Source organism: Tamandua tetradactyla, chromosome 7 (assembly GCF_023851605.1).
Source record: "Tamandua tetradactyla isolate mTamTet1 chromosome 7, mTamTet1.pri, whole genome shotgun sequence".
Classification (NCBI taxonomy): domain Eukaryota; kingdom Metazoa; phylum Chordata; class Mammalia; order Pilosa; family Myrmecophagidae; genus Tamandua; species Tamandua tetradactyla.
In genome coordinates, this window is record NC_135333.1 from 89,381,103 (window position 1) to 89,408,636 (window position 27,534).

Genomic DNA, 27,534 nt, shown 5'->3' on the forward strand with positions numbered 1-27,534 from the left:
TCTGTTCCAGTCTCGTCACCGCCACCAATTACCTGATTTACTTTGGTCTCTACAGGACATTGTTTCCTGGTTTCTAAACCAAAATGCCTACAAGTGAATAATCCTTACAGTGTTATATAGCTCTAGAATTTTAAGTGATGTCTTTAAATTTTACTACTTCATGTGATCCCAGAAATTTATAGCTGCTATGTCTTTGCCTTTATTTTATTCTCCTGGTCTTATTTGAGGCTATGAACCTGCTCAGGAATTCTATCTCCACCTTATGTTGCTCCTGTGGGAAAATATGACCTATTTTCCAAAAATATATTATAGAAACAAAGACTTTATTTTTTCAAAGATAAAATTGAATGCATTATCTTGAATTACATTTTAACTACGTTATATTCTCATGAACCAGGTAAATCAGACTTCTTGCTAAAGTGAAATAATTTGATTAAAAATCTGTTTCACTGGAATTAGATCTTGTGTAGGGTTAATTTCTAATGTCAATGTGTAAGGCAAAATTTGCATGTAAGAAAAATCACCCTGAAAGTCTTTTAAATTTCCTATACAACAGAGCAGTAAACAGAGGTGATAAAACTGTAGCATCTCTCATTTAATTCAACACATGCTAATTTTCCTCCAACACTGGAAGTGTTTCTCCATTTCGGCAACTGAATAAAAGAAGTAGTTAGGAACTACTAGGAACACTCAGTGACATATTATATGAAAAAACAGATTGTGAGAGATTCTAACTGCTTGTGAGTGTGTGTGTGAGTGTGAGACAGGGTGAGTAGGAGGAAAGAACATAATATGAATGTGTTAGCTCAGAATATACACTTGAATTTTGCTTATGTTAAGTTAGCATATGTGGGACTCAATCTCATAGCTTAGCAGTAACATGAAATCTCCCAGAAAGCTAGCTACAGGTTAGTTAACTAAGGGCATGGCATTATTAAATTTGAACACTATTTGCTTCTCCTCTCTGCAAACTAGTGAGACTGAGTTCTAGCATGAGGAAATATTTCCACATTACACATAACTGTAAGAAAGACACATTATTTACAAATATCAGTAGATAAACCACACATTTCCAGACACTCTAAGAATAGGAAAAACACTGTAGATAAGAATTCTGAAGATTTTCAAAAAATCCTTCACAGAAATTTACTACATTATTACTCATTATTATAAAATATCCAAAAAATTTAATGACAAAAAATAATGGAATGGTTGAATAAATAATATACTACCCATATGACTGGAAATATTATATATTCATTAAAATAAGGCTTTCAAATAATTTTAATGGCAAGAAAAAATATTAAGTGACCTCCAAATTCATACTGGGTGCTTATATTTGCCAGAAAAAATACAATAATTTCCATTTAATAATTAAAAATATATTATAAAGAGTGGGAAGATTAAACTGTCTTGGGCTATAGAATATTTATAGTTTTTGAAACATCTCAAATTTTGACATATTTCCCATGATAAGGCAGAGAAGCTAGTTGCAATCCAGACATTTTAAAAATGAGTAAAGATGATAAAAATGAAGCATTATCATTAGCAGAAACTAATAGTAAGTGCTCAGAACACAAACTGAGTGTTTTTTCTCCAACTTCATTCCTGTTCCAAAAAAGGGACTTTCTGTATTTGCTTAACATTATGAAACATACCAAGTCCAGAAACAATTCTCTGTGAACCAAAATAAAAACACTTTTCTGATCATGATGGCAATGTTTTATGATTAAATAGTGCTTTGTTTAGATACATGGTAAATGGTAGCCATTATTACTAGTATTATCATTATCACTGTTACTGCTTTTTCTGAATCTTCCACATTAATTGTCTTAATGGATTTTCTCAACATTGGCAAGGCTAGGCCAGGCTTTAATATTGTCATTTCACTGATGAGAAGAATAAAATTCAGTGACTAACTGATTTGCCTGAGGTCTAGCATTCTGATTTTCATCAAGGCTTAATCATCAGGTAGATGTCATCTTTTTTTTTCCTGTTTCTGATATATATAGTTTTAGCACTTACAGTTTTATTTGTTAGAAAGTACAAACTTTGAAGTATAAATTAGTATATATATAATTATTGTATAAATACATTACTCTAATACCTAAGGTATAAAATATGATTGATTTACGTTTTCGTTTACTTTTTTTTTCTATATTCTGGAAAATGATAAGCCATAGATAGATTTTTTCATGAACTTGCTATGTTAAATGTTAAGGCAGTTTATTATTCACTAATTTTTTTCATCCCTAAAATTCATCAAAATTATAGATGAAAGCTTTTCTACCTATTTATGAAAAATCAAAATTACAATTATTCTATCTAATTTGTCTGTCCCAAATCTAAAGTGATTATTTGTCTTTGGTCAAAATACTCTGGACTAATAGAACATGATGCATCATTTAGGGGCCATGTAAGTGGAAGCTTATGCTAAGTACCCACAGATCCACATAGACAAAAAGAAGGAGTTTTTCCCATATGCGTTCCTTCTCATTAAGAAATTAAAATATTAGCTTTGCTCTCATATGAAACATATGAACAGATATGTTTTGTGGTGTTACTATTCTCACCAAACCATGCAGAACATCTCTATCCTGTTCCATTTGAGAGGAAATGGAAAAAACTCCAAACCTCTTTGTTCCAACAGACATTTGAATGTTATTTCTTGTCTCTTTATATATTCTTAATCCAAATACAAATGGGTCAGTTTGAGACATAAGCTTCTGGACGTCCTCTACTTTTGATATTTTCAGTGCCTATTATATAATAGAGGCACCATAAATGTTATTTTTGGCCCCCTCTCTAGCTATTGTTTCACTATCAAGTGGGGATATTCTAACTTGGATTAATGTCTTATTGATGATGAGTTACCAATTTACGAATATTATTTGCTTCTTCAAATAACATGGCTCAATATTCTTAAATGAAGAAAGAAAAAGGGAAAAAAGAAGTCAAATGCACTAACAAGTTTAGAAAATTCAAATTCTCTAATTAGTTTGGCTGTCAATATTGCAAAATTAGCTTACCCCTGAAAACATACTTTTTGAAGATTTAGTTATTGCCAGGTATTAAGTTGGGGAAAACAGAGTTGGGGAATGTGAGGAAGGTCGGATTATATCCATGAATGTGACATCCTCTGCCCTCAAGAAAACTATAGAATACTCTGTATGTAATTTGGTTGCCTGACTGTTCTAGTTAACTGACAGCTGTCATATATATCTTGTCCAATTTTTGAAGAACTATAATAGGGGTGCAGAAACATAGAATTGGCCATACTAGTTCAGCGTTAAATTCTCAAAACTTGGTTGACTATTTCATTTATTATTTTTCAATAAATACTTAGCAAGTATTTTATGTGCCACACAATATAAATGCATGACAATAAAAAGAGAATCATTCATTCACTCATTAATTACTTTAAAAATATTTATTGAATACCTATCAAGTTCTAGATATTGCATGATCATTTTCCTTAAGAACTGTTTAATGCAATAGGAAAGCTAAAGCTTATATACAGATACTAGAATATAAGACATTATGTTAGAAATTCAGTAAAAGATACAGAAAGAGCTTTAGGTATTTTGCATACATATTAGCAATAATTTATTTGCTTACTTGGCCATTTGTTCCCCATCAACCTGATGATTTAGTTTCTCTTAATATTCCTTTATGGCTTTGCCACGCAGAAAGTTGTCTAATCCTTCAAAACTTTATCTCTTGGGTACAATTATTTCTCTAAATGTATCACTTGTTATTTGAAATAGTTCTCTGACTTATTTATTCTAAACTTACCTAACTCAACCTTCAAAAGCTCCTTGTTTTAATATTTTAAAATTTGGTGGAAAAATAATATTAATTACATCTGTGTCTTTCAAACTTACAGGCTTTGTTCACACAAAGAAAGAATCCAAATTCATATTTTCTCATATAGTAACACTTTTGTCTTTGGTCATTTTATAAAGAACACTTACTTCTAAAATTCTACTGAACATGACTGAGATGACTTAGAAATCATTTCAAGATATTAACAGTGACTCTGAGTCATTTTTGTCAAAAGCTGCAGGAATAGGATGCAGAAGGCATTATGCGTGGATTGGATTAAACTGATTAAAGAATTGGGTCATGCCCCAAAGGATACCTTGTTAAATAAATCAATATTGTACTTGTTTTTTAAACTTCTGTCAAAATTAAATAAAGAAGGCAAAAAACTCTGGTTAATTTGGATTCACAGTAAATTAGAATTTACTGCATATACATGCATTGCAGCATATAGTTATATCTTTACATTTGATGCACCTTTAATTACTTTATAACAGTACAAAGCTAAGTAAGGTACTTACATTAGCTGCACCAAGAAGTATTAATGTAGGCCCAAGGCCGATTGTATATATTGATCTGAGCATTACTGACACAAGAAATGGTCGAATACCCACAGGTTTGGAGAAGAAAAACAGCATAGATGTGCAGATGGCAACTGCTATCCAAAGAAGAACAGAGAACAATGGAGACAGTGTACCTGTAAAATGCAGAAGAATTTTATTTTTACTGAGAACAAAACTAGAAGATGTTAAAATCTCTGCTGCACTGTTTCATACGGATAGTAAATTAAGCTTATAGGACACTGAATTTCAAAACAACTTCATTGGATATCCTAGAAGAAATTTCTTCCAATATGTTACCATTACTTACTATATATTTCCAAAAATGTGGTTAATTTCAGGCTGCTTAAATACTCAGTAGTTAATGTCTCTTCCATTAAGTCTGAAAATTGTTCATCTTTTTCTCCTAAGGGAGTGATCTGCTAAATACTTTTGATAGATGTATTTCACTTGGGAAACTTAATTCAAAATTTAAGATTAATAACTATTAAATATACAGCTAAATTATGTGAAATCGGGTAATTTTCATTGAACTCATACCTGGTCTTTTACTATTAATGAATCTCTATATTACAGATTCCTCTAAAGAATTCCAAATGTAGAATATTCAGTCATGACTAAATAGATACAAGCTTTAACTTTTAAAATACGCACGCGTACATATGTGTATGGATATATATGCATCTATGTTTGAAGGCCAACTCAAGTTCTAAAAAAAAGTTGAACTATTTAAGCCTCCAAAAACAAAAACTCCAAATGTCTGAAAAATGAACCATCTCAAAATTTCTTGATGAACTGCTCCAAAGGGGGATTAGAGATTAGTTTCCTTTAAAAAGAAGTACAATTTTTTACACTGATGTGCGGAGTCCAGTAATCCCCCCTTGAAGGTCATGTGGTGTCACATTTGCAGAAGTAAATTAAGAGGCAGCATTCTTGGGCTGATTAGATCAGAGCTGAGACCTGGAACACGTGTCTATGGGCTGGTGCAGCTAGCAGAGGAAACAGCAGCATGGAAATTTTCCACAAGTCCTTTTGGTAAATGTTCCATGACTGTGGTCATCTTTTGGTCACATCTCCTTTTCATTATTTATAAAACTCACTCCTGCATGCAAATTACCAATAAGGGGGCTTTGGTATACAGAGGTTTTGTTATCACTGAAACCCTGGGATTTTCTGTGCTCCTTAACCTAATACTATGTAAATCTGTAGCTCCTACTGAATGCTAACTGCTCTCAAAAGTAGGTAGGAAGATCCTGTCAGATGGTAAAAAAGGACAGCGAACAGCATTAGCTTAGACATGCTTCTTTTTGCAATATTTATTCTTATCAAGCTTTCTTTCCAGGTTTGTCTGGTTGTAGGTTTTGGTTTTGGTTTTTATTTGCTTGGTTGTTTTTGTGGTTGTTTATTTACCATATGCTTCTTCCCCCAAAAAGAAACTCATGCAGGGGTTGAGGAACTTGTTTCCAAGCAACAAGGAAAGACAGATGGGAAGAACGAGTCAATCTGACCCATTGGCAAATTGTTGACCTAATCATATTTCTTTGACAATGGGGTTAGTAAAAGGGTAAACCGCTCTGAAAACTACCTTTGATCCCAATCCTCTGGCAATGCTAACAAATGGGTACCCAATTCATGTTTTAATGATGCTGGTTTGCAAGCACTCTATGATTACCAAAATCTGACTGCCATCTGTCTTGACTTCATAGATTTCAAAGAGATCATAGAGAGAATAATGCCTTCAACTTCCTCTCATGCTTACTGGGACTGTCAAACGTACGCTCCATCTCTGGGCCTATCGCAGTGCCTGGCATACAATAACAAATAACTATTTGTCAATTAACTGAATGAACAAAAACACATTCTGTGAGCTTGTTTTGGGCAAGTAAGTAAATTGTGGCACCCTGCTCTTAAGTATATTAAACACCCCCCATTTTCAGACATTTAACAACTTTTGGCCAGTCATTGGAGTCTTCAGTATAATTCATAAACAATGACTTGGTGTGACATTCTTATTATGGAAGTCTCAGCTTTGATATAGATGAATAGTCCCACTCTGCAAAAGCTAACCAAATCTCGGCTACTTTCCCAGCCTTCATCTGGTTATCCGATTTCTCCTTGATTATGCAAGGAATGATAATCATGTACTAAAAACTCAGCCTGTGATCCCTTTGTGGAAATAACTCCTAGAGTGCCTTGCATAGTGCCTTGCACAAAGTTTAATGCTAAATGAGTATTTGTGAAATGAATAAATGAACTTAGAAGTCATTTAAAGGGGGTATTAATTGACAACAAGCTTTGTAATTATATTCTGTAAAAGGGGTCATACTGTTTTTATTGGAAGATTTAATGCCAAAAAAAGAAACTAAACTCTCTCTGACAAACGGTAGAGAAGATAGTATGCATTGTCAAAGCCAAGGTTTACCCATTAATCCTGAGTAGGGGGACTCTTTTCTATTAAAATATTATATCCATATCAATTATCTATAATGAACATGCATTATTTTTAGAGTGGAATTTTTTAGAATTAACCCTACACATTTTTTTTTTTTTACATGGGCAAGCACCTGGAATCGACGCCTGCTGAGCCACCATGGCTGGCCCAACCCTATGTATTTTTAAATCTTAGAAATTATTAAGTTTGTTCTTTATAAAAGAAAATTCACACAGCAAAATTGGAGACTTCGAGTCACACAGATAGAGCTCTGCTATCTACTTAACACTGGCTTGCTTATAGTTTCCTATATAGATCATGCTGTTTCTTCCCCATCTCACTCCATCCCTCTGCCTCCTACAAAGCATCACAATACTTTCCCGCCCCATGCCCCCAACCCCAGTTCTGTTGACTCGGCATTCATCCACACATAAATCTATGGGTAGTCCTTAGTATTGTATCTACATGTTTCTTGGTCCCTTGACTAGACTGTGAGTTCCTTGCGGACGAGGACAGCTTCTATTCTTGACACCCCAAAGGTCTAGCTCAGTGCCCAGCACATGTGCCCCCCTGGATCATTGTTATTAAGTTGAATAAACTGAAATCACCTTGCAGAGCTCATTATCTTTAACATAAAGCAGTTGAGGGAAAAAAGAATTATTAAGTTATACTTAAATTTTGAACATGACTTGTTTTAAAAAAGATCACATACTATTGGGAAATAAGAAAATGCTGTGGCTGCAGTTTTCTCCACTAACTAGCACGCCTTTGCCAGATGAAATCCAGGGCAGTTGGCATGGCAATCTTCACCTTCAGCGTGGACATCCCTGACAGCTTCGGCCACAACCAATGTAGCCTCATTCTTTGCCTCATTCTTCAACCCCTGCACGAGTTTCTTTTTTCGGGGAAGCATATGTTAAATAAACAACCACAAAAGCAACCCAGTAAATACAAACTAAAACCAAAACCTACAACCACACAAACCTGAATTTCTTAATAAATTCAAACTCAACTCTTCAAAGCCTGGCAATGAAAGGAGATTCTCAATCTGCCTGGGAAACGGTTCCTCTAAGAATCACCTTCCCCTTAAATACCTCCCTTTAATCATTATGTACCACCACCCTAGGTACGGAGGGACACCACTCTCTCCATTAATATTTTAACCCAAGCACGAACTAGATATTTGGGCACAAGTAACTCCCAGTAGCTCAAGTGTGATCAGGTTAGAAATACACTGAGAAAAAAGGAAATAGCGCTCCTTTCCTCTGCTAGACCAATGTTGCAATGTGCTCACTGCAACACTGGCCTTTGTGACTTGGAGTAGGGTGTGTCAGGGCTGGGGGGCTGGGAGGGGACATATTCCTTCCAGGTCCACGATTCACCAGGAGATTTCATGATCAGCTTCTATATCAGATCTTATATATATATATACACACACACATACATATATAAAGATTACATTTGTTTATAAAACAAACAAATGTACGTACTTATTATCACCATGTTAAAAAAAATAATAGAATGGCTATATCTCATGAAGGTAAAATGGAGTTAAAGACAGCGAGGTATAAGTGATTTGTCTCATTCAAGATGTCACCAGGGCAGGAGTCCCCTCGGGCTTTAACATTCTCCCAGATGGGAGCCTATCCTCTTAGTTATTCTTAAGAAGGTGGGCTCAAAGCAAATGAGAGCTCTGAGAGGAGATAAGGAGGAGCATGAGAGGAAACTACACATCAGTGAACTTTTGGCAACATGACAAAGCTCACCTTACCACACTCATAATCCAGGGACACCTCTATATGGTCCTGAGGTCTCTGAACATGGTGAGGGAACAGAGAGGATGCAGAGAAGAGACTGGTATAGAATCACTGACCCCAGGTGTTAGGGAATCCTCATATTTTAGTTTTTAACTGTTCATTTTTAAATCCGTTCATACTTACATAACAGTTGCAAAAATAATGCAGAGAATTCCCATATACCTTTCACCTAGATTCCCCAAATGTCAACTCCTTATATAATCACATTACAATCAGCAACATCACGAAATTAACCAAAAAGGCTGATTTTATCTAATCCATAGATCTTATTCAAACTTCTCCAATTGCCCCACTTTGTCTTTTTCTGGTTCCAGTATCACATGTTGCGTTTAGTTGTCATGTTTCTTTAGTCTATTTTAATTTGGAAGAGTTTCTTAATATTTCTTTATCTCTCATAAACTCTACACCTTTGAAGAGTACTGGTCATTTATTTTGTAGTATGTCCTTCGCTTTGAGTTTGTCTGATGTTTCCTCAGGTTATGCATTTTTGGCAAATAATGTCATGTCCTTCTCAGCTCACGGTATCAGGAGGCACATGATTTTGCTGTGTCTCAATACTGGTACCATGAACTTTGATCACTTAGTTAAGACGATTTCTACACTTTTTTTTTTTCAAAAGGAAATACCAATCTCTCTACTATGTAGAAACACCAACTGGGAATAGGGGGCAGGAGGGCAAATGAAACTCCAATCCAGGAGCTTTCTCTTCCTCATCCCACCACACAGAGCCTCTATTTCCCCTCCTCCCAACTCCTTTAAAATAGGGGAATTACTCATTACCATTTTTGTTGAGGAAAATTCTGTGGTTAAAAATTTCTCCTCAGGACCCGCAGCAAAGTGAAGTTTATGCTTTTAATATAATATATAGGCCATAGACCAAGCCTAGACAGGTCTAAGGAAACAAGTGTCCTGGAGGCCTATAAGGGAAAATCTTAGGGCTGACTCTGTCCTCCCAGCACCTTATATTGGGGTTTGATCTAAGTAGCCTGTGGACGTCTACCAAGAGGAATAATGAAACCACAGAGTGGTGAAGATGTGTGACTGGCTGCAGTTGACACACTGACCCAAGCCAGGTGTAAACAGGAAAAAAAAAATCTGAACTTGGAGGGAAACCATTTTCAGTTGTTCCTTTCTCTGGGAAATAGCTGGCTGCCACAGGGGAAGGCCTCCCCAGATGCCTGACAATCTCTGCACGCCTCTTTAAAATCAGAAGCAGTTCCATGCTGTACCAGGCAAAGCCAACCAGGAAAAACATAAATAACAAAAGGCTGTGGTGTCAGGCAAGGCTGGTGGCTAAGAAGGGGCAGAGCCTCAAAGGTGCCTGAGAAGAGACTGAAAGAAGAGGGAGTATGGTAGGTGAGCATCCTATTTGTCCTTCTTGCTTTCCCCATCTGGCACAGTGGTGGGGAGGCCTCAGGCTGCTCCTCAGGGATACCGTCTCCAGCCCTTGGCAGCTTCTTGGCCTGCTGGTATAGCTCATTCAAGTTAAATTCTCAGATCACATTCTTCTCAGAAAAGGTCCAAGAACAGCACGTCCTTTCATGTCAATCTGTGGCCACTGCATTATTTCCTTGTCACCCTGGAACAGGACCAGGGTAGGGAGCTGCTTAGTGAGGGGTGCTGTGTTCATTTTGTACCATGTACTGAATCTGTGTAGCGTCCAACATCCACCTTCCCAAAATTTAGCCCTGTACAGTTGTACTTGAGGGGGAGGTCAGCCTAGATAGGAGCAAATGACTGGCCATCATTACACCAATTGGCAAAGAACTCCACAATCCCGGTGGCCCTCTTGTCCAGGTCTTCTTCAATGGTTTCATCACTGAAGTATTTCATGTGCTCAGGGGTGGGGGTAGGGCTTGTCCATCATCAGGAACACTACGCAGAATGTGATGTAAAGAAGGCCCAGTGAACATTCAGGAGGAAGAAAAGAACAGCATTGGCCACTTTGCTAAACATGAAGATGTTGCCGATATGTGGCTCCACGATGACGGACCTGCAGTTCTTCATCATCACAACAGCACTGAGAAATTTCAGGATCTCTACTTCACTCCAGTCAAAGTCCCCTGGGTTACCATCTTCACGTTGTGGTGAAGAGACCATTGCACACTGGCAGAAGCTTCCTCACGAGCAGGAAGGGGGCAGAGAGCAGGGTTGACAGAAGGTAGAAAGGTCGGGCAAGTCATCGTGAAACTTGTGGCACCAAATACCAGAGCAATTAAAGGTGTGAGGTCTGCCATCTTTTCAGGTCTTGTGGCTGATTTCTACATTTTTGAAGTTTCATTTGTAATTAATAAGTACATTGTGAGGAGGCACTTACAGGCTAAATAAATATCCCATTTCTTATTATACCTTCATCCATTAATTTTAGCATCTGTTAATTACCCTTATTTTTCTATTGTTTGTCAAATTGTGATATTCTACCTCCATTATTGCTTCCACATTTATTAATTGGCATACTATTTTAAGGAAGAATATTCCTTTCTTACTTATTTATTAAATAATGAATTTATATGGACTCATGGATTCTTATTTTATTCTATGGGTTGGGATGCATTACTATTAATATTTATTTTTTAATCAAATTGTCTCAGATTTGGCCATCAGGAGTCCCTTCAGTTTTGGCTCCTGTGTTCTTTGACGTGTCCCCATCATTTTTTGAGCACTTCATGGAAGGAATATTAATGGTCATCTAATCTATCTTCAAATTACCTCAAAGTGCTCCAGGCATGTAATCATTTAGCCTATGTTTGAGAAAATCCCACATCAGAGAGTTTGCACCTCCGGAATACAACTTCCCTTCTCCAGACAGGCCAAGTATGCTTATTAGTCTTGAGTTTTGTTTCCTCAGCTTTCCCAGCTAAGTACAGTCTATAAATGAAGGTTGGAGACTGAGCCAATGTCGGCCAAAATTTAAAGGTTATTCATGGAGTCATACTAAGTAATTCAGCCAGACCTGTAATCAGCAGACCCAGTAATAACTTTGGGCTACCATTTTGCTAAAATGTTAGCTTAGGCTTTCGTTTCCTTCTAAGCACCATCTCACACCCAAGTTTGACACTCTGAGATTAAAACGCCACTATTAACCTCTACCGAGTTCTCTTTTAAGAGTAAAATCTGCATCTGCACCTGATAATGGGGTACCATGTTTCCTGTGTTGTTTTCATTAGCCTTATTTCTTACTCCAAACCTTCCTTTTTCAGTAGTTTTCAAGTGCTTGTGCAAGGACAATTTGCATCAGATATAACTGAGAAGATTTTAAAAAATACATATTCCCGGACTCCAGTCCAGAAGTATGGGCCAAATCTTCCTAACCCTTATATTCTTCATCTGTAAAAATGGCACAATTAAGAGTACTTACTTTATAGGATTGACAGGATGATTCAATAAAATTATGTCTGTGAAGTGCTTAGCACTAAGTTTAATCCAGTCTAAGTGGTAAATAATTTAGCTGCTGCTATTATTGTTAACATTACTATCATAACTATTACTAGAGATCACATCATCTGCCTTCTCCAGAATGAGTAAAGAGCAGAAATGTCAGTTGGGTGGCATTTCCCATCATCACTATATTCCATGTACAACAGGTGGCAGCAGAGGCTATATACATTGATTCTGATAGTCAGGTGAGGGATATCATGGGATGGGGCTCAGGGAAAGTTATCTCCTGTATGAAGGGGCACATATTATCTATATGCTTCCAATCCAATCATCCATATAGAAAGGTCCTGGACTGGAGACAAATGGATGGATTTCTATTTCAAGATCTGCCACTTTTTTTTTTTTAGCCTTGTGGGTCTCCATCTCTTCACCTGCCAAATAAGGCTTTAAAATAGTAACCCCTTGTTTTAAATCATCATTTAATAGAGGATTTCCATAATTCTTCCCACCTCTAAGACTTTATGCTTCTATTAAATGGGATTCTACAATCTACTCTCAGGGGTTCTTGGTTCAGGCAACACTATCCTGTACCTTTCCACGCTGGACTTTTCCCCTCACAAGAGTTACATTCTTCCACATCATCACTAAATGAGACGACACTCAGTAAAAAGAAGCTGTTCCATTTTTCTGTGTATTTTCAACTTCCCCACAATGGTGGTCAAATATTTTTTACTGTTATTTAACGCACACATCCTTTCCTTGCCAATTATTTCCATCTTATCATCGTTGATGTATCTTAAAACAAAAACCAAAACCACACACACACACACACACACACACACTTTATTCATAACCACTCAGATCACAGCTACAGTTTAGGAATTTGATATCTATGACATCTGCAATGAACTTGTGAAATTACTGGACTCTGACTTCCCTTTCTGATCACTTCCAGCTCATCTGAAATAGGCTTAATACCTGTTGCTCTCATCAGATCACCCCTTTCACTAGGTTTCCTTTACAGTATGAATATTTACCTTGTAACAGTAACTACTACCACTATGACTAGAACTATTATTATTACTACTAGTATAAACTACTACTAAGCTTTATCAAATGCTTACTAAGCACCACTCTAAATTCTTTACCTAGAGCAACTTACTAAATTCTCACAATAACATTATGAGCAGACGAGCTATAAAAGCACTTTGTGATTATTATTTGCTGATTTCTCTCATCCTTTGTACCAAACTATTTTTCTATACCCATTCTAATACTATTTAACGGACTGCATCCCAAGCCTGTAATATATTTTTCTGTGCACTTGGCCAAAGTTAAAAAAAATTAATTTCCACAGTTTCACTTTTTGCCATACTTCTATTTTCCCCAATCTACTTAATTTGGGATAATTTCCCTTGCTCTTTGTTCTGTATAACACATATTATTAGTTTAAAGATATTAATATGATAGTCAATATCCTTTATTTCCCTACTATTATATTCTGTCTTAGGCTATACATTTTGAAGCTTGAGATTATAAATGTTTAATTTTCTCTTTATTATTCCTGATATAGCATTAAAAACTCAGGATTTTTTTTCAGGTCATTATAGAAAGTTTGGACATGAAAGAAAGCAAAGAGAAGAAAGTAAAATAAAAATTCTATTATTTAAGGCAATCACAATTAATATGTTGGCTTATAACCCTCATTTTTTCCATATATCTTTATAGTTGAGATGATAAGTACAATATAAAGATTTAGGTGGTAATAAGTAGGCAGCAATAACAAAATATTTTCATTACTTCATTTGACAATACATAACACATAGCTTTAACAGCTCTTTCGTATATGAACTTAAAAAAAACTCTATTGACTATTTTCTGTCTTCCTTATCAGCCATGATATTCTCTCCACCATCAAACTCTACTTACAATGAATATGTAAAAATCTATTTAACAAGAATTATATTATTCTTATTTTGAACTCTAGATAGGAAAGTGTTAAGAGTATTATTTTTAGAACTCTAAAGTTTTGAATTTTAAAGAAAAACAAGCACTTGCCTTCATCTCCATCATCCCCAAATGGGTAGAAAAGAGCAACTGCTAAATTGATGAACACAGCAAGGTTGAAGGAAATGCTGCCCCAGAGAGAGATGTGTCTTGAGAACCAGAACAGTGCAGGGTTATCTGGTAGAGGAGAAGTGCAACGGGAAAGAACAAAAAAATAAATTTTGATTTGAATACAGAAGCCCTACAAAAATACCCTACTAACTGTATTTTTTGTAAACTACTATAAAAGGAAATTTAAATAAATATTTCATATGGAGACATTTTACAAGGGTTATTAAAAAGTCAACAGTAGGATGGGCCACGGTGGCTCAGTGGCAGAGCTCTTGCCTGCCATGCCTGAGACCGGGTTCGATTTCCAGTGCCTGCCCATGCAAAAAAAAAAGAGTCAACAGTATTGCAAGGGTATTCTCCAGTTGCGTCTTTCTGTTATCTTTTAGCCAATTTACCCCTAATTCACTCTAGAAAGGTAATTTTTCAGTTGTATAAGATGAAAAGAAAAAATGATTTTATAATAATTTCCTCTAATCTATCTCCAGAGGAGATTAGGTGGAGACAGTTTGGGGGCTGCCTTAGGATCCCCTTTCAACAGAATGGGTACATTACTGTACAATTTAATTAAAATTGGTGGATTGTTCCCACTCCTATATCTTAAAGTCAAAAATATGAAACCTCTCACTAGCACAGATGTATCTCTGATGACAATTCTTGTGCCACAGACACAGTGGCCTGAAACTCTGAAACTGAATAGCATGGAGTAGTACCATTACTGGGAACTAATGATTTATAATATTATCAAAATTTTAAACCCTATGTTTCCTAAGAACTTGCTAGGTTTGAAACAGCGGAAGAAAATGAAAGATACAATATTTGAATGTGGTTAACAGGATAAATTTTAGGTTGTATATATGTTACTAGACTGAAACTTAAAAAAAATAAATAACCAATAATAAGTGGAATAGGCTTTATTGGAAATTTCCAGAAAAGGGATTCTGTGTCTGTTGTTGGAAGTAATTAGCAAATGCATCTACTGAATACATTTTACATGACGAAAAAATCAGTTATTCCCGGAGCTTGCCCATGAAAAAAATAACAATAATAGTTATTTCCACTTCAATTAAATAATTGAAATTATGCAAAGAATACCAGTTTGAGAGGGAGCCAATTTTATTGGCCAGCCCTGGACACCCCCAGGATTCATTCAGGCCCTACCTAGTCTCTCTAACCCTTAATTAAGTTAACACTGGGATTAAAATACCAGATCTAATGGAAGGGGAAAGGAATGACCATTTTCAAACAGATATAATAAACCTTTCAGATTTATGTCCTCTGAATTCCAATCTGGAGCTTGCCATTTTCTTACAAACTGTACTCCCATATCTTGCTTTCCTTCTCTTGGAATGGAACATCCAAAACCCATCTCTACCACTCACAGGGCACAGATGAGGACTGAGGGCTGAGGGGATGCTGTTTCTTAATGCTACAAACATAAACACACTCTGAATTTCTAAAGGCAACATGCTATTGTAAAATATTACTATAGGTTATTCAAGTCTGTTTTAAAAAATGGGCTGAAATTTTAAAACATGACCCTAAAGAAAGATTACTGTTTGAAGATATGTATTGGTCTTAGCACACCAATGACATTAAAACCAACTTTGATTTTAGTACAATTAAACTTAACTTTTTATTTTTCTTATGATCTCATATTAGTCTTTCTATGATTATCCTGGCATCTAGTATGTAATAAATTGTAAACATCTGCATCTTCATCATTTGGGGATAGGAGTCTCATTTTTAAAAGCAGCATGTTAAGACAAAATTAAAAGCTGTTGGTGCATACATTTGTAATAATAAATCCTTACTTACTTGTAAAGCCATCAAGTGAATTAGATTCTGCTTATAATCTCATAATAAATTGCTTCCAAACTTTTAAAGAAAAATGTAAATTGGAGATTATTTTAAGATTTATTTTTTGATCAATGACAAAATATGTATTTTTTTTTAAAGTACTGGCCTCCACAAGCACTAATTCATTATTCAATTTACTTACTTGTCAACGAAAAAAATGGATGATTTTCAAATGTCCCAAATGAAAATTATTGTGTTTTCATATATCTTTTGGACACCCAGAATTTTCACTGAATTTCATGGGTTCTTCCATATGGTAAAATATTAAGGAAGAGTAATTTCTTTCTTCATTTTTCAAGTATTCTACTAAGAAAACCTGAAAAATGCATGCTACAATCTTATAATCAAAGGTGGTGTTTCTTGAGTTCCAAACTTAAAGTAGTAAACATATACCCATTAAAGTTCCTAGAAAACTGGAATGATGACACTCTGTTGAGTGGAGATTTTGAAAGCATATATGCCTGCTTGCCTGGAAAATATTACCAAAAGTCAGAAGAGGCCCAATCAAGAGTTTCATCTTATCACTTTTTGTTAAAAAATCATGGTACTCCTTATCTGGGAAAAGGAACTAAATTAAAATTAAAAATGCAGTTCTTCCAAACAGATTTAAACTTGTACCTGAGATATAAATAATATAAATAATAGAATTATATTATGCTAATTCTAAATTGTAAAATTATAACATTGCTCTATTTGAATACAAGTGCAACACAATTTTTAATTTGTCTGTTTTGGGGAGGTAAAGATACATTAAAAGAAAATCTATTAGAAGAAAAATGAATTAAAAGAAAAACTTTGAACAATCTGCTGAGGCACAGGATACTGGAAGGCTAGGTTGGTCTCTATATTGTATTCACTGATCATTAATGTCATTCAGGGACTATTTGAAGACTTCAAACCCGCAGTTGTTCAACTTTGCATTCAAGAGTTGAAACGTACAGCTTGAACCTGCATTTCATAATATTTACAAAACTAAAGGATCATCACTAAAAGATGATCTACACAGTTCGTGTTCTCTGTTTTCATTAAGCCACAGGTGTCTCACCTCCAGATGTAGACTGAGCTTACACTCTTGAGTCTACACATGATTTCTGAAACATCAGACTGTCAAGGAATTAAAACAGACTGTCATGTGTTCCCAAAGTACCAATGTGTTTACCTTTATGCTCAAAACTAACCATTTTAGTTATTGTGAGCTACAGTACTTACTCCTGATTTTCTTCTGCCACTTCATTTCACTGTAGAGATCTTCTGTTTGTTGGAAAAAGTCATTCACTTTACTTCCTTGTTCATCCCTTTCGGTTGTATTGAACACACGGCACTTGGATTCTCGGGTAAGATATTCACATATATTGGGGACAGGAAAAACTATTTGTTCCATAGTCCTATCATGACGGACAATCTGAAACATTAATTTGCATCTCTTTTAGCTTTTTAGACATCTCAGTCTTAGACCATTTTTGGTTTTCAGCATAAGTTTATGCTGCATATGCTGTGCATTCAATTATGATAAAAATGTGCAAGCTTGAAATATCTAAAATAGTCCATTATTGTACTACAAATTTTTTCCTTTAAATAATACTGTATTTTGTTATAAACAACAAAAAATCAAAATCTTTCCTTCTTTATGGATTAGCCGCCCATCTTTATTTTCATGGCATACATCATAGAACTAAGGGAGTCTTAATTAGGAAGTGATAGGATAACCTTAAACACACCATTGAGTATATATATATCCCAGTATAGCAACCTAGTCACTTCAGTATGACCATCTCTCACCTTTGCTATTATAATCTCTTCCTATCTCATCTACCCACATCTACTCTGCCCCATTCTCTTTTCCAATCCTTTCTTCAAACAGCAACCAGAGTAATCTTTTGAAAAAGCCACCCCTTTCCTAAACCTCCTATATTTTTTCATACCTTCTCATTGTTTGGTTTCTTCCACATGAAGTACCCTGTCCAATCCTTAGTGTAGAGGAAACTTCTCCTCATCTTTAGTATAGTCTTAATAGTGACCTACTCTGCTGAAATTCCCCTGCAACAGCTACTGTTTTCTCTACATTTCCTTGGCCCTTTGTTTATACACTTACTATACAGAATCATATGTGTGAACTGGTACAGAGTAAATGCTTGGTGAACATATATTGCCTGTATTTACAGCTAAATATTTCCTCACTGTTGGGAACCAATACAAGTCCAACCTCAAATAATAGCTCCCTGTCTCTCAACCCACAGGTATTTACCCAAACCCCTTCCTTTGGTCTGCCGACTCAACCTGCTATTGTCTGATCACCTAGTTTTGTACTTCACTATCTGGAACCTTCCTGAGGATCTTCATGGTACAATGATCTATTTATATCAATTTCTCCAACTTCCTAATGTTTTTATCATCCCAGTTCCTGAGTAACAGATAAAGAAAGCAATGTTTTTGCTGCCCATACAGCTCTTAGGTTCCACTAAGTTAACTGCAGTTCCAGAACTGCAGTACTATTAATGTTTACCAATATGAGTAAGTATCTGCTTTGTGACACAAGGTAACGCTGTTCATTATTCCAAAAGTTTGACACTAGTGAACAATATGAATCAGTGATTATATATCCCAAGAGTTAACAGCAGCGATGCCTATCATGTACTCTGATGAAAACTAAAATATCTTCCAAATCAAATGAATGTATGAAGGTAAATTAAGAGTGAATGTAAATTAAGACTGACAAGCATCAGCTGCTCTGCTTACTTCTACTGATTAGCTCTGTTAATCAGTGTCAAAATTATACCATAGCTAGTAAATGATAGCCAGATGGTCCCCCAACACATGCTAAGTCCACGGTGACCCACAACTCATACACTGCCACCAGCCATTAAATGTCTCAGTTATGGTTGGTGGGTGGTTGATTGCTGCATACTGAAAATGGAAACTGTTAAATCAATCCAGTTTATGCTATCAATCTGAAAACTTTACTAGTGCCTGCTGTGTTTCCTTCACTTCTGAATACTTTCTTAAACACAGAAAGCTCTATTTTAATACACTGTCTACAATTTTTAAAAGAAAACTTTTCTTGAATGATACCTTCTATTACAATAATCCGGTCTCTAAAACATCACTGCTCGGCAACAACTGCTTTTATCACCAAAAATCAAACAAACATTCTATTAAATGCAAAAGAAAATTTACATATAGTATGCAGCTCAGATAAAAAGAGGTAAAAAGGCAACTTTGAAATACGTGCACTCCAATTTCTTAAAGAGCATGCATATCTTATCTTCTAATATGTACTTTTACAGTTTAAATCTATCAATTCTGCTTCATTGTTTAAGGAAAAAAACTATGAAAATGGTTTGAAGTATAAAGTAAACTTATATCCACAGTTGGTCTCTCTCTTTCAGATAATAACAGATCATTACCTCTATCTGGGCAGTGTGGTTGGCATAATACTTTAAGGCGTCGTCCCCTTCATCTGGATCGGAGCCCGGTTTGAGCATCTGTTGCAACAGCTTATTGTGGCGGGCCAACTAAAAGGCAAGAACATAAAGGTTTGAGGTCTTTTTTCCTCCTTTTCTGGGGTTATATTTGAAATTCCACAGAACTTCAAAGCTCTGCGGATAGCGGCAATCACTTCAAGAGAGTAGTCTATTGGAGAGCTACAAATAAGGAAATAACAAGGATCAGCTGTTATTACTACAGCACTCTTCCATGTATATTTGGAGATACACATGTCCTTAGCATGAGAAGACGGCCTTACCTAGAGTGGGTGCTCAATTAACATTTGTTAGACTAAATTTATATCTTCAATAAATGCATAACTGTGCATTTCTTGTGGAACAGGAAACGTCACAGTGATAAATAATTGATATTTCCTATAATAAATTTATACTGCATGTAACAATATAAAACAACTTGGTTAACAGTATGATAGTTGACATTTAATGATCCCTTCATATCTACATATAAACAGGAAGCTGCCCCTCAGAAGGGGCATCTAACAAGTTCTGCATTAGTAGTTTGTACTAACCTTGTTTTTCTCCTGCACCTTTGTATGTCCCTTTATAGATATAGATCTTAGGTTTATTGTAATCAAAACTGAGCATTTAAAAGACAGAGATTTAACTATAAGATGTTTTAAACTGCTATTGGTAGGAGTGATTTTTCTCTCTCCCTTGACTATGAAATTTTTTGGTGAGTTTTCTCTCATGTAGTTAACATGTACTACTCTGAGATGTTTTTTTTTATAGTTGTTTTGAACAATTCCTGAAATCTTGTAATATCTTTGACCTTTCAAATATTCCATTTATGCCTCAGGTTCCCTGAGAGCCTCTCGTAACATAGGCTCTGGCATATAATTCTTCTACTTCTCAAACAGTCTCTGCTGCTTGCTCTGTGCCAGGCATCATCTAAAGCACATGAAGTACCTGATTTCATTTGATCCTTGTCAGAAATACTGTGGTAAACACTATAATTATCTCCATTTTACAGATGAGGAAAGTGAGGCACAGAGAAAGTAATAGACTTTTCCAGGTTAAGTACAAAATGGTAGAGCCAGTTTCAAATTTAGGCAATCTGGTTCCTGTGTCAGTATTATTTTCAACATTACAGAGTAACAAATAAATCGCTTTATTTATGAGATTGTAATGCAAATTGATGATGGAAAAGAATGGAGATAAATTTTAAACAGTAATCCAGAATCTATATAGCCAAATACAGTGGCAATAAATTACCAATTCTTGAAGGCAAATCGGCATGATCTGTGACTAACTGGATCTGGGGCATGAGAGAAACAGAGGAGTCAACTCCAAGATAATCATTCTGAGCCTCTAAATGCCATTTACTAAGGAAAAATGCAGGAGGAGCATATTTAGAAGAAGAGAATCAGGGTTTGGCTTTGGACACATGAAATTTTAGATGCCCATGAGGCACCCAGAAGGAAATGTTGAGCAACCTGTTAGACATATTAATCAGAGGTCCTGGGCAGAGGTCTGAGCTAGAGTCCTGTCCTTGGGGCTCATCAGTATATGGGTATCACGAGCCTTTACGAGAGCACCTGGGACAGCTTAGAGAAAAGAGGTCTAAGTGGGAACAAAAGTTAGGTGTCCTGGCAGCCAGGAGAAGAAGGAATTTTGAGACAGAGTGAGTAATTATCTGTGCCAAACACTGTTGAAAAGTCTAATCAAATGAAGACTTGGGAATCATCATTAGGTTTAGCAACTTGGATTTATCACTTGTAACCTTGAGAGTTTCGGGCAAGTGGTGGAGAATAAAGCCTAACTGTAGAGTGTTTAAGAATGGAGAGTGTAGGCAACCGTTCTGAAGAGTACTGCTATAAGGGGAGACAAGAAATAGGATGGTGAATAGAGAAAGGGATAGGGGAAGGGGGAAGGCTCCTTCAGGAGGGGAAGTATAACATAATTTGTTTGCATTTGAGAAAGAGGGAATATTAGCTAGAGTAATATTTTGATGAGCTGAGTGCCCAGATCAAGTCCATAAATGGAAGGGTTTGCCTCAAACAGAAACAAATTCATGTTTCTTACTTTTATCTTCTCAGCGAAGTATGGAGCTGATAAGGAGAGAGGAGGTGTTTTGAGGAAGACAAGGTAAGAAACAGTTAGTGAGGGAAAGGGGTAGGACTTGAGAAATGGAGTAGGATTACCAGGAAGCCCTACAGGTCCCTTCCTGTTACACACAAGAATCTAAATTGTGGCCAGTAAATATTCTTATGTATTTTTCCCCAGTGGCATTCAGCTTCCTGTGTACAGGCATAGAGTGGGCTGAGAGTTATAATTAATAAGGTTTGTGATTTTGCTGAAAAAAACAACACACACACAAAGAGATGCATGGAAATGATGGGTCCATGCAAGGAATTTTATGGGTCCATGGAGCCAAAACTGAGAAAGTGGGGCCACAGGGAATGTTGAAAATATAGTAGGATCAGTGGATGACAAGTTCTAATATGATTTTTTAAAAGGGGGGGGGTGTTGGAATGAAGTGCCACATACAAAGTGTTGGTCAGAGTGGGATGCTTGGAATGGAGACTCCTGACAGAGTCATCAGTAAGTGATCAGGTTTTAGGTGTGTCTACACATTTATAACGGAATGCCTTCTTACACCTTCACCGTTATCCTGGTCCAACACTCCATCTTCTCTCACCAGGAATACTGAAAAAGCCTTTTCACTCACCCTGCTGAATTCTCTTCTTCTAGAGTATATTTTCAACCCAGGAGCCAGACTGATCTTTTGGTTAGATCATACCTCTTTTCTGATCAAAACCCTCCACTGGCTTCCATTTCACAAAGACTTAAAGCCAAAGTATTTGCCACGGCCAATAAGGACTTGCATAATCTGGCCCTGCTGCCTTTCTGAATTTCTCTGCACCACTCTGCCCATGGACCACTCTGCCCCAGCCACACACTGGCTCCTTCTTTTTCCCTACACCCAAGGAGCATGTTCTCCTCTCAGGGCTTCTGCAGTTACTGTTTCCTTCGCCTGGATTCTGTTCCTCTAGCTATCTGCATGGTTTGCCCACTCACCTCCTGCAGGATTCCTTTCGAATATTCAATGACATTTGACAGAATCAAACTCATTTATCACCCCTGGCACATCTATCCCCACTCCCTGCTTTATTTTTCTCCATAACACTGACTATGGTCTGACATAGTATAATTTATAACAGATCAGTATTTTAGTAAATAAGTAAATAAGCTTACCTTCTTATAGGACATAGATTTTATTTGTTTTGTTCACAGCTTTATTCCCAAGGCTGAGATCAGTATCTGGCACATAGTAGGTGCTCAATATATATTTGTTGAATCAATTGAATTCAAATGTCAAACTCTTTAAATTTTAAGTAACTCCCCTAGGTAAGACTATGTTAATTTAAATAACTTTTTATAAATTTGGTGATTAAAAATCTTTTGCTTCTTTGCAGTCACATTATAGTAAAAAAATTGCTATCATTATTTTAAGAAAGATTGCTATTTTATATGATGTAATTATTAACAAACAAACCTATACAAGTAATTTTTACTTAGTATATCTTACTTACTAGAAACATTTTAGGGCCTCCCCTCTTTCTTATAGCCTTAATCAGATGATCTCACATTTGTCTGGTTTTATTGCAGATAATAGGCCTTCTAAAAAGCACTTTAAAAAATAAAGTGCCTAGGCCTTCCTTCACATGCTCAAAGTTTTAAAATATTTTCTTTCATGGTTATATAAGTAATATATACTTAGCTTGGAAAATTGGAAATACATATTTATATATATATATATATATATATATATGAAAGAAAAAAATCAATAAAAATAAAAACATAATAGAAATAAACAGGATTTCATGTTCTTTGGAACTGAGAGCCTTCTCTGACTATGGAGCCTAATTGTTCTTCCCTGTTTTGCATTTACAAGTGCTCTGTACATACCTTCATAGTGACATTTCTCGTATTGTACCTTATTTCTCTTAAATGGGCTGTGATATCCTCAAAGAAAAGAGTCTGTTCTTACTCATCTCTGCATCCTCAGAGCCAAAAATAGTACATAGCATAATACATAAAATAGACTTAAATATTTGTGGAATGAATGAAGAAATGGGTAAGAGACTTATTCACTATGTGTTTAAGTGGGCAAGGACTTTTAAATTTCAGTGAATTACCCCTCTGTTTCCTCCTTTGTAAAACAGGGAGGCCAAAGAAATTAATTAGAAATCAGATGATGGTATTATTCCCAGTGTTTACAGAAATAAAGTTTAAAAAAATGTTTTTGTTTATAGTTATTTATGTACTTATATCCCTTCTGTTGGTTACATTATCAGCTACTTGAAGGAAGGTACTGGGCACTCAGTAAATGCTGAAATGAAATCTATATGATAAAGCTAGGACAGCTTTTCAATAATACAGACAAAATACAAAAGAATTAAGGAATATCTTTATGACTATGAATTTGTGAAAATTACCAAGAGTCTCTTGATCTAAATGTACAGTTAACTGAAAGAACAATTCAATCTCTCAAAGGTCAGTTAACATATGCTCAAAAGTCTTCTGTTTTGTTTTTAATATTAGTCCCTTAAAACTGCACTCCTTTTTAAAAAATATCTGTAGAATGACAACACTGGGAATCAATGACATTCAGTTTCTCAGTGGGATGTTCTTTAGCCACATTTTGTCTAACACATCCTGCCATGCACCCTTATATGATACAAATAGAGAAAAGCAACCCCAGTCCAAAGTAGCAATAGCAACTTTCACTATTATATGCTTTGGAAACCAAAGGTGGAAACATTTGTTGAGTTTCTGCACAAACATGGCACATCTGGGGAGCATTAAAATCTAAGTAAAGTTCTAATTAAACACTGAAAAATGGACCATGGAGATACTCAAAGACAGCCATCTTATGAAATCCAGCTGTACCATTCATCACAGTGGAACTCGAAATCAGCTTGACCACGACATAGTCTGGAAAACCAACCAACCATCAGTATCAATAAGAATGAGGCCAGAACATGGGCAATAACACTGAAAATCAAAAAGGAGTGATGTCCTAGGTGGGAAATTTCTGGGTCCTAGAAATACTTGCAATCCACAAAAACCTTCGTTAGCCAAAATAGTAGCAATTGTTTTATCTACAGGTGAAGACATGTGCCCGCATCTGGCATATCAATATAGTATGTGATGCCAAAAGAACTTAACCAATGAAGAACTCATATTAGCTCATTATTACAAATAGAGACACTACCTGAGACAATTTATCACCTATTAAAAACAAATGCGGGACTTCTGGGAAGATGGCCAAATAGAGTAGTTCGAGATTAGCCTTGCTCCACAGAAAAGTTAGAGAAGGGTCAGGAGGGTGACTGAGGTGTTGATATGGGACACCACTTGGGGCAGCCCTAGTTGCAGAGGCCGAGGAACTGAGAGGCAGAAAGCTGGAGCCTGGTGCGGAAGCGTGGAGCCCGTGGGAGTGCACGGACAGGAGCCGAGGACTAGGAATTAAGCCAGGCTGCATTCTTTGGGTGTGCTACCCTCACCAGTACAACACCGTAACTGGCAATTCACCTCACACCCCATGCACCTGAACCCCGTTACCTGCTCCCACTTTCCGCGCTCCAGGCACCACCACCCCACCAGCCCCCAGTGCATATACCTGCCCCCTCCCCCCTCCCAAAGTGCAGCCCAACCCACCTCTCCTGCACCCCTCCTGAGTACTACCTCCACCTTCTTGTTCCCTGCAGGCTGTGGCCAGCACATAAAGGCTGCGGGCACTAACCTCCACACCCAGGCTACCCCTGTCCCCCTGCCAATAGTGTTGTACAGCCTCACCCCACCCTCCCTGAGCTATGCGCATCAGTTTACAGCACTTTTAGACCCATGCACGTGCAGGGGTCCCCAATCATGTCATTCAGCTCTGGAAACCTCAGTTTACACCAGTTAGAGCCACGCATGACCCTCAGCCACACTTCCCAGCTCTGAGAAACTGCTGACCTGTGCAGGTGGGTCACATCTGCCCCCAATCCACGAAGGCATAATGCCGACCTGTGGCCACAGCTCTATGCATGTGCACAAAGGGCCCCATGCCTTAGACCAGTGCATACCAGGGTTACACGCCCCCAGACTGGTGCATGCACACAGCTATACCCTCCCAGGCTACTGGGCAACACATTCACAAGCATCAGCATAACATCCCCAAGCTGTGCCTATTCCTGCCCTGAAACAAATCACCGCATTGCGTGCCCTGCTCTCTGCTGTACATCCATCCCGCAAACACAGGGCATTAGACTACTGAAGGAATTCACTCCAAAGTGAATCATTCAAGATATTTACATGCCATGAAGATAGCAAAAGATCACTAAACATATCACAATGCAGACAGATATAGCCCTGCCTTGATACAGTCAAGGTCCTGAAAGAGAAAGAATTACAGTCAAGAATTCTGTACCCAGCCAAACTGTTCTTCAAAACTCAGGGAGAGATTACAGTTTTCATAGACAAAGAAATTCTGAAAGAATGTCAACAAGAAATCGACCCTATAAGAAATACTAAAAGGAGATCTGCTGGCTGAAAAAAAAAAAGACAGGAGAGGGAGGTCTGGAGGAGGGCACAGAATTGAAGAGTACCACTAAGGGTAATTTAAAGAATACAAAGAGAAAGCGGGAAAAGAATATATAGATGGGAGAAATAAAATAAAAAAGATAAGATGGTGGATTCAAGAAACACCTTTTCAGTAATAACTTTCAATGTTAATAGACTAAACATACCAATTAAAAGATATAGTTGGCAGAATGGATTAAGAAACATATTCCAGCTATATGCTGCTTACAAGAGACTCATCTGAGACACAAGGATACAATTATATTGAAAGTGAAAGAATAGAGAAAGATTTTCCACACAAGTTGTAATCAAAAGAAAGCAAGAGTAGCTATACTAATATCAGACAAAATAGACTTTAAATGTAAAGACATCATAAGCGACAAGGAGGACACTATATACTAATTAAAGGATTAATTCACCAAGAATATATAACAATCATAAATGTTTCATAAAGACAGAAGTATTGACCAATGGAATTAAATTGAGAGTGCAGAAATAGACTCATCAAATCTATGGTCAACTGATTTTTGACAAGGCCCCCAAATCCTCTGAACTGGGACACAATAGTCTTTTCAATAATTGGGCATGGAAGAACTGGGTATCAATAGCCAAAAGAATGAAAGAGGACCCCATCTTATATCCTACACAAAAATTAACTCAGAGTGGATCAAACACCTAAATATAAGAACTAGCATCATAAATCTTCTAGAAGAAAATTTGGGAAACATCTTCAAGACCTAGTAATAGGAGGTAGCTTCCTAAACTTTACAACCAAAGCACAAGTAACAAAAGAAAAAATAAATAAATGGGAACTCGTCAAAACCAAATGTTTCTGCACCTCAAAAAAACCTTGTCAAAAAGGTGAAGAAGCAGCTAACTCAATGGGAGAAAATATTTGGAAATTACTTATTGGACAAAGGTTTGATTTCCTGTATACACAAAGAAATCATAGAACGCAACAACAAAAGAACAAACAACCTAATTATAAAATGGGCTGGAGATATGAATAGGCATTTTTCTGAAGAGCAAATACAGATCGCTCAAAAAAACATATGAAGAGATGCTCATTTTCGTTGGCTATAAGGGAAATGCAGATCAAGACTACAATGAGATACCACCTCACACCTATAAGAATGGCTGCTATTAAACAATCAGGAAACTATAAATGTAGGAGAGAATATGGAGAAATTGGGACATTTATGCACTGCTGGTGGGAATGTAGGCAGCCGCTATGGAAGACTGTTTGGCGGTTCCTTAGGAAACTAAATACTAACTTGCCCTATGATCCAGCAATAGCACTACTTGGTATATACCCAGAAGTGTTGAAAGCAATGACACAAACAGACATCTGCACACCGATGTTCATAGCAGCATTATTCACAGTCACCAAAAGGTGAAAACAACCAAATGCCCATCAACATAGGAGTGGATCAACAAAATGTGGTACATACATACAATGAAACATTATGCAGCAGTAA

The 27,534-nt window shown here is 36.6% G+C and overlaps 1 protein-coding gene and 1 pseudogene across 5 annotated transcripts in view; both read right to left on the reverse strand.

Moving 5' to 3' along the window:
- Positions 1-27,534, reverse strand: part of ITPR2 (inositol 1,4,5-trisphosphate receptor type 2) — a 521,104-nt gene that overhangs the window by 82,698 nt on the left and 410,872 nt on the right. For all 5 annotated transcript variants that reach the window (XM_077170358.1, XM_077170362.1, XM_077170360.1 and 2 more), the window contains 4 exons: positions 19,388-19,495; positions 17,193-17,385; positions 14,067-14,192; positions 4,344-4,519 (listed from right to left, as the gene is read on the reverse strand). In XM_077170358.1, coding sequence (XP_077026473.1) covers positions 4,344-4,519; positions 14,067-14,192; positions 17,193-17,385; positions 19,388-19,495 — 603 coding nt within the window. The remainder of the gene's footprint in view (positions 1-4,343; positions 4,520-14,066; positions 14,193-17,192; positions 17,386-19,387; positions 19,496-27,534) is intronic.
- On the reverse strand, positions 5,815-14,039 carry LOC143691611 (thioredoxin-related transmembrane protein 2 pseudogene; annotated as a pseudogene).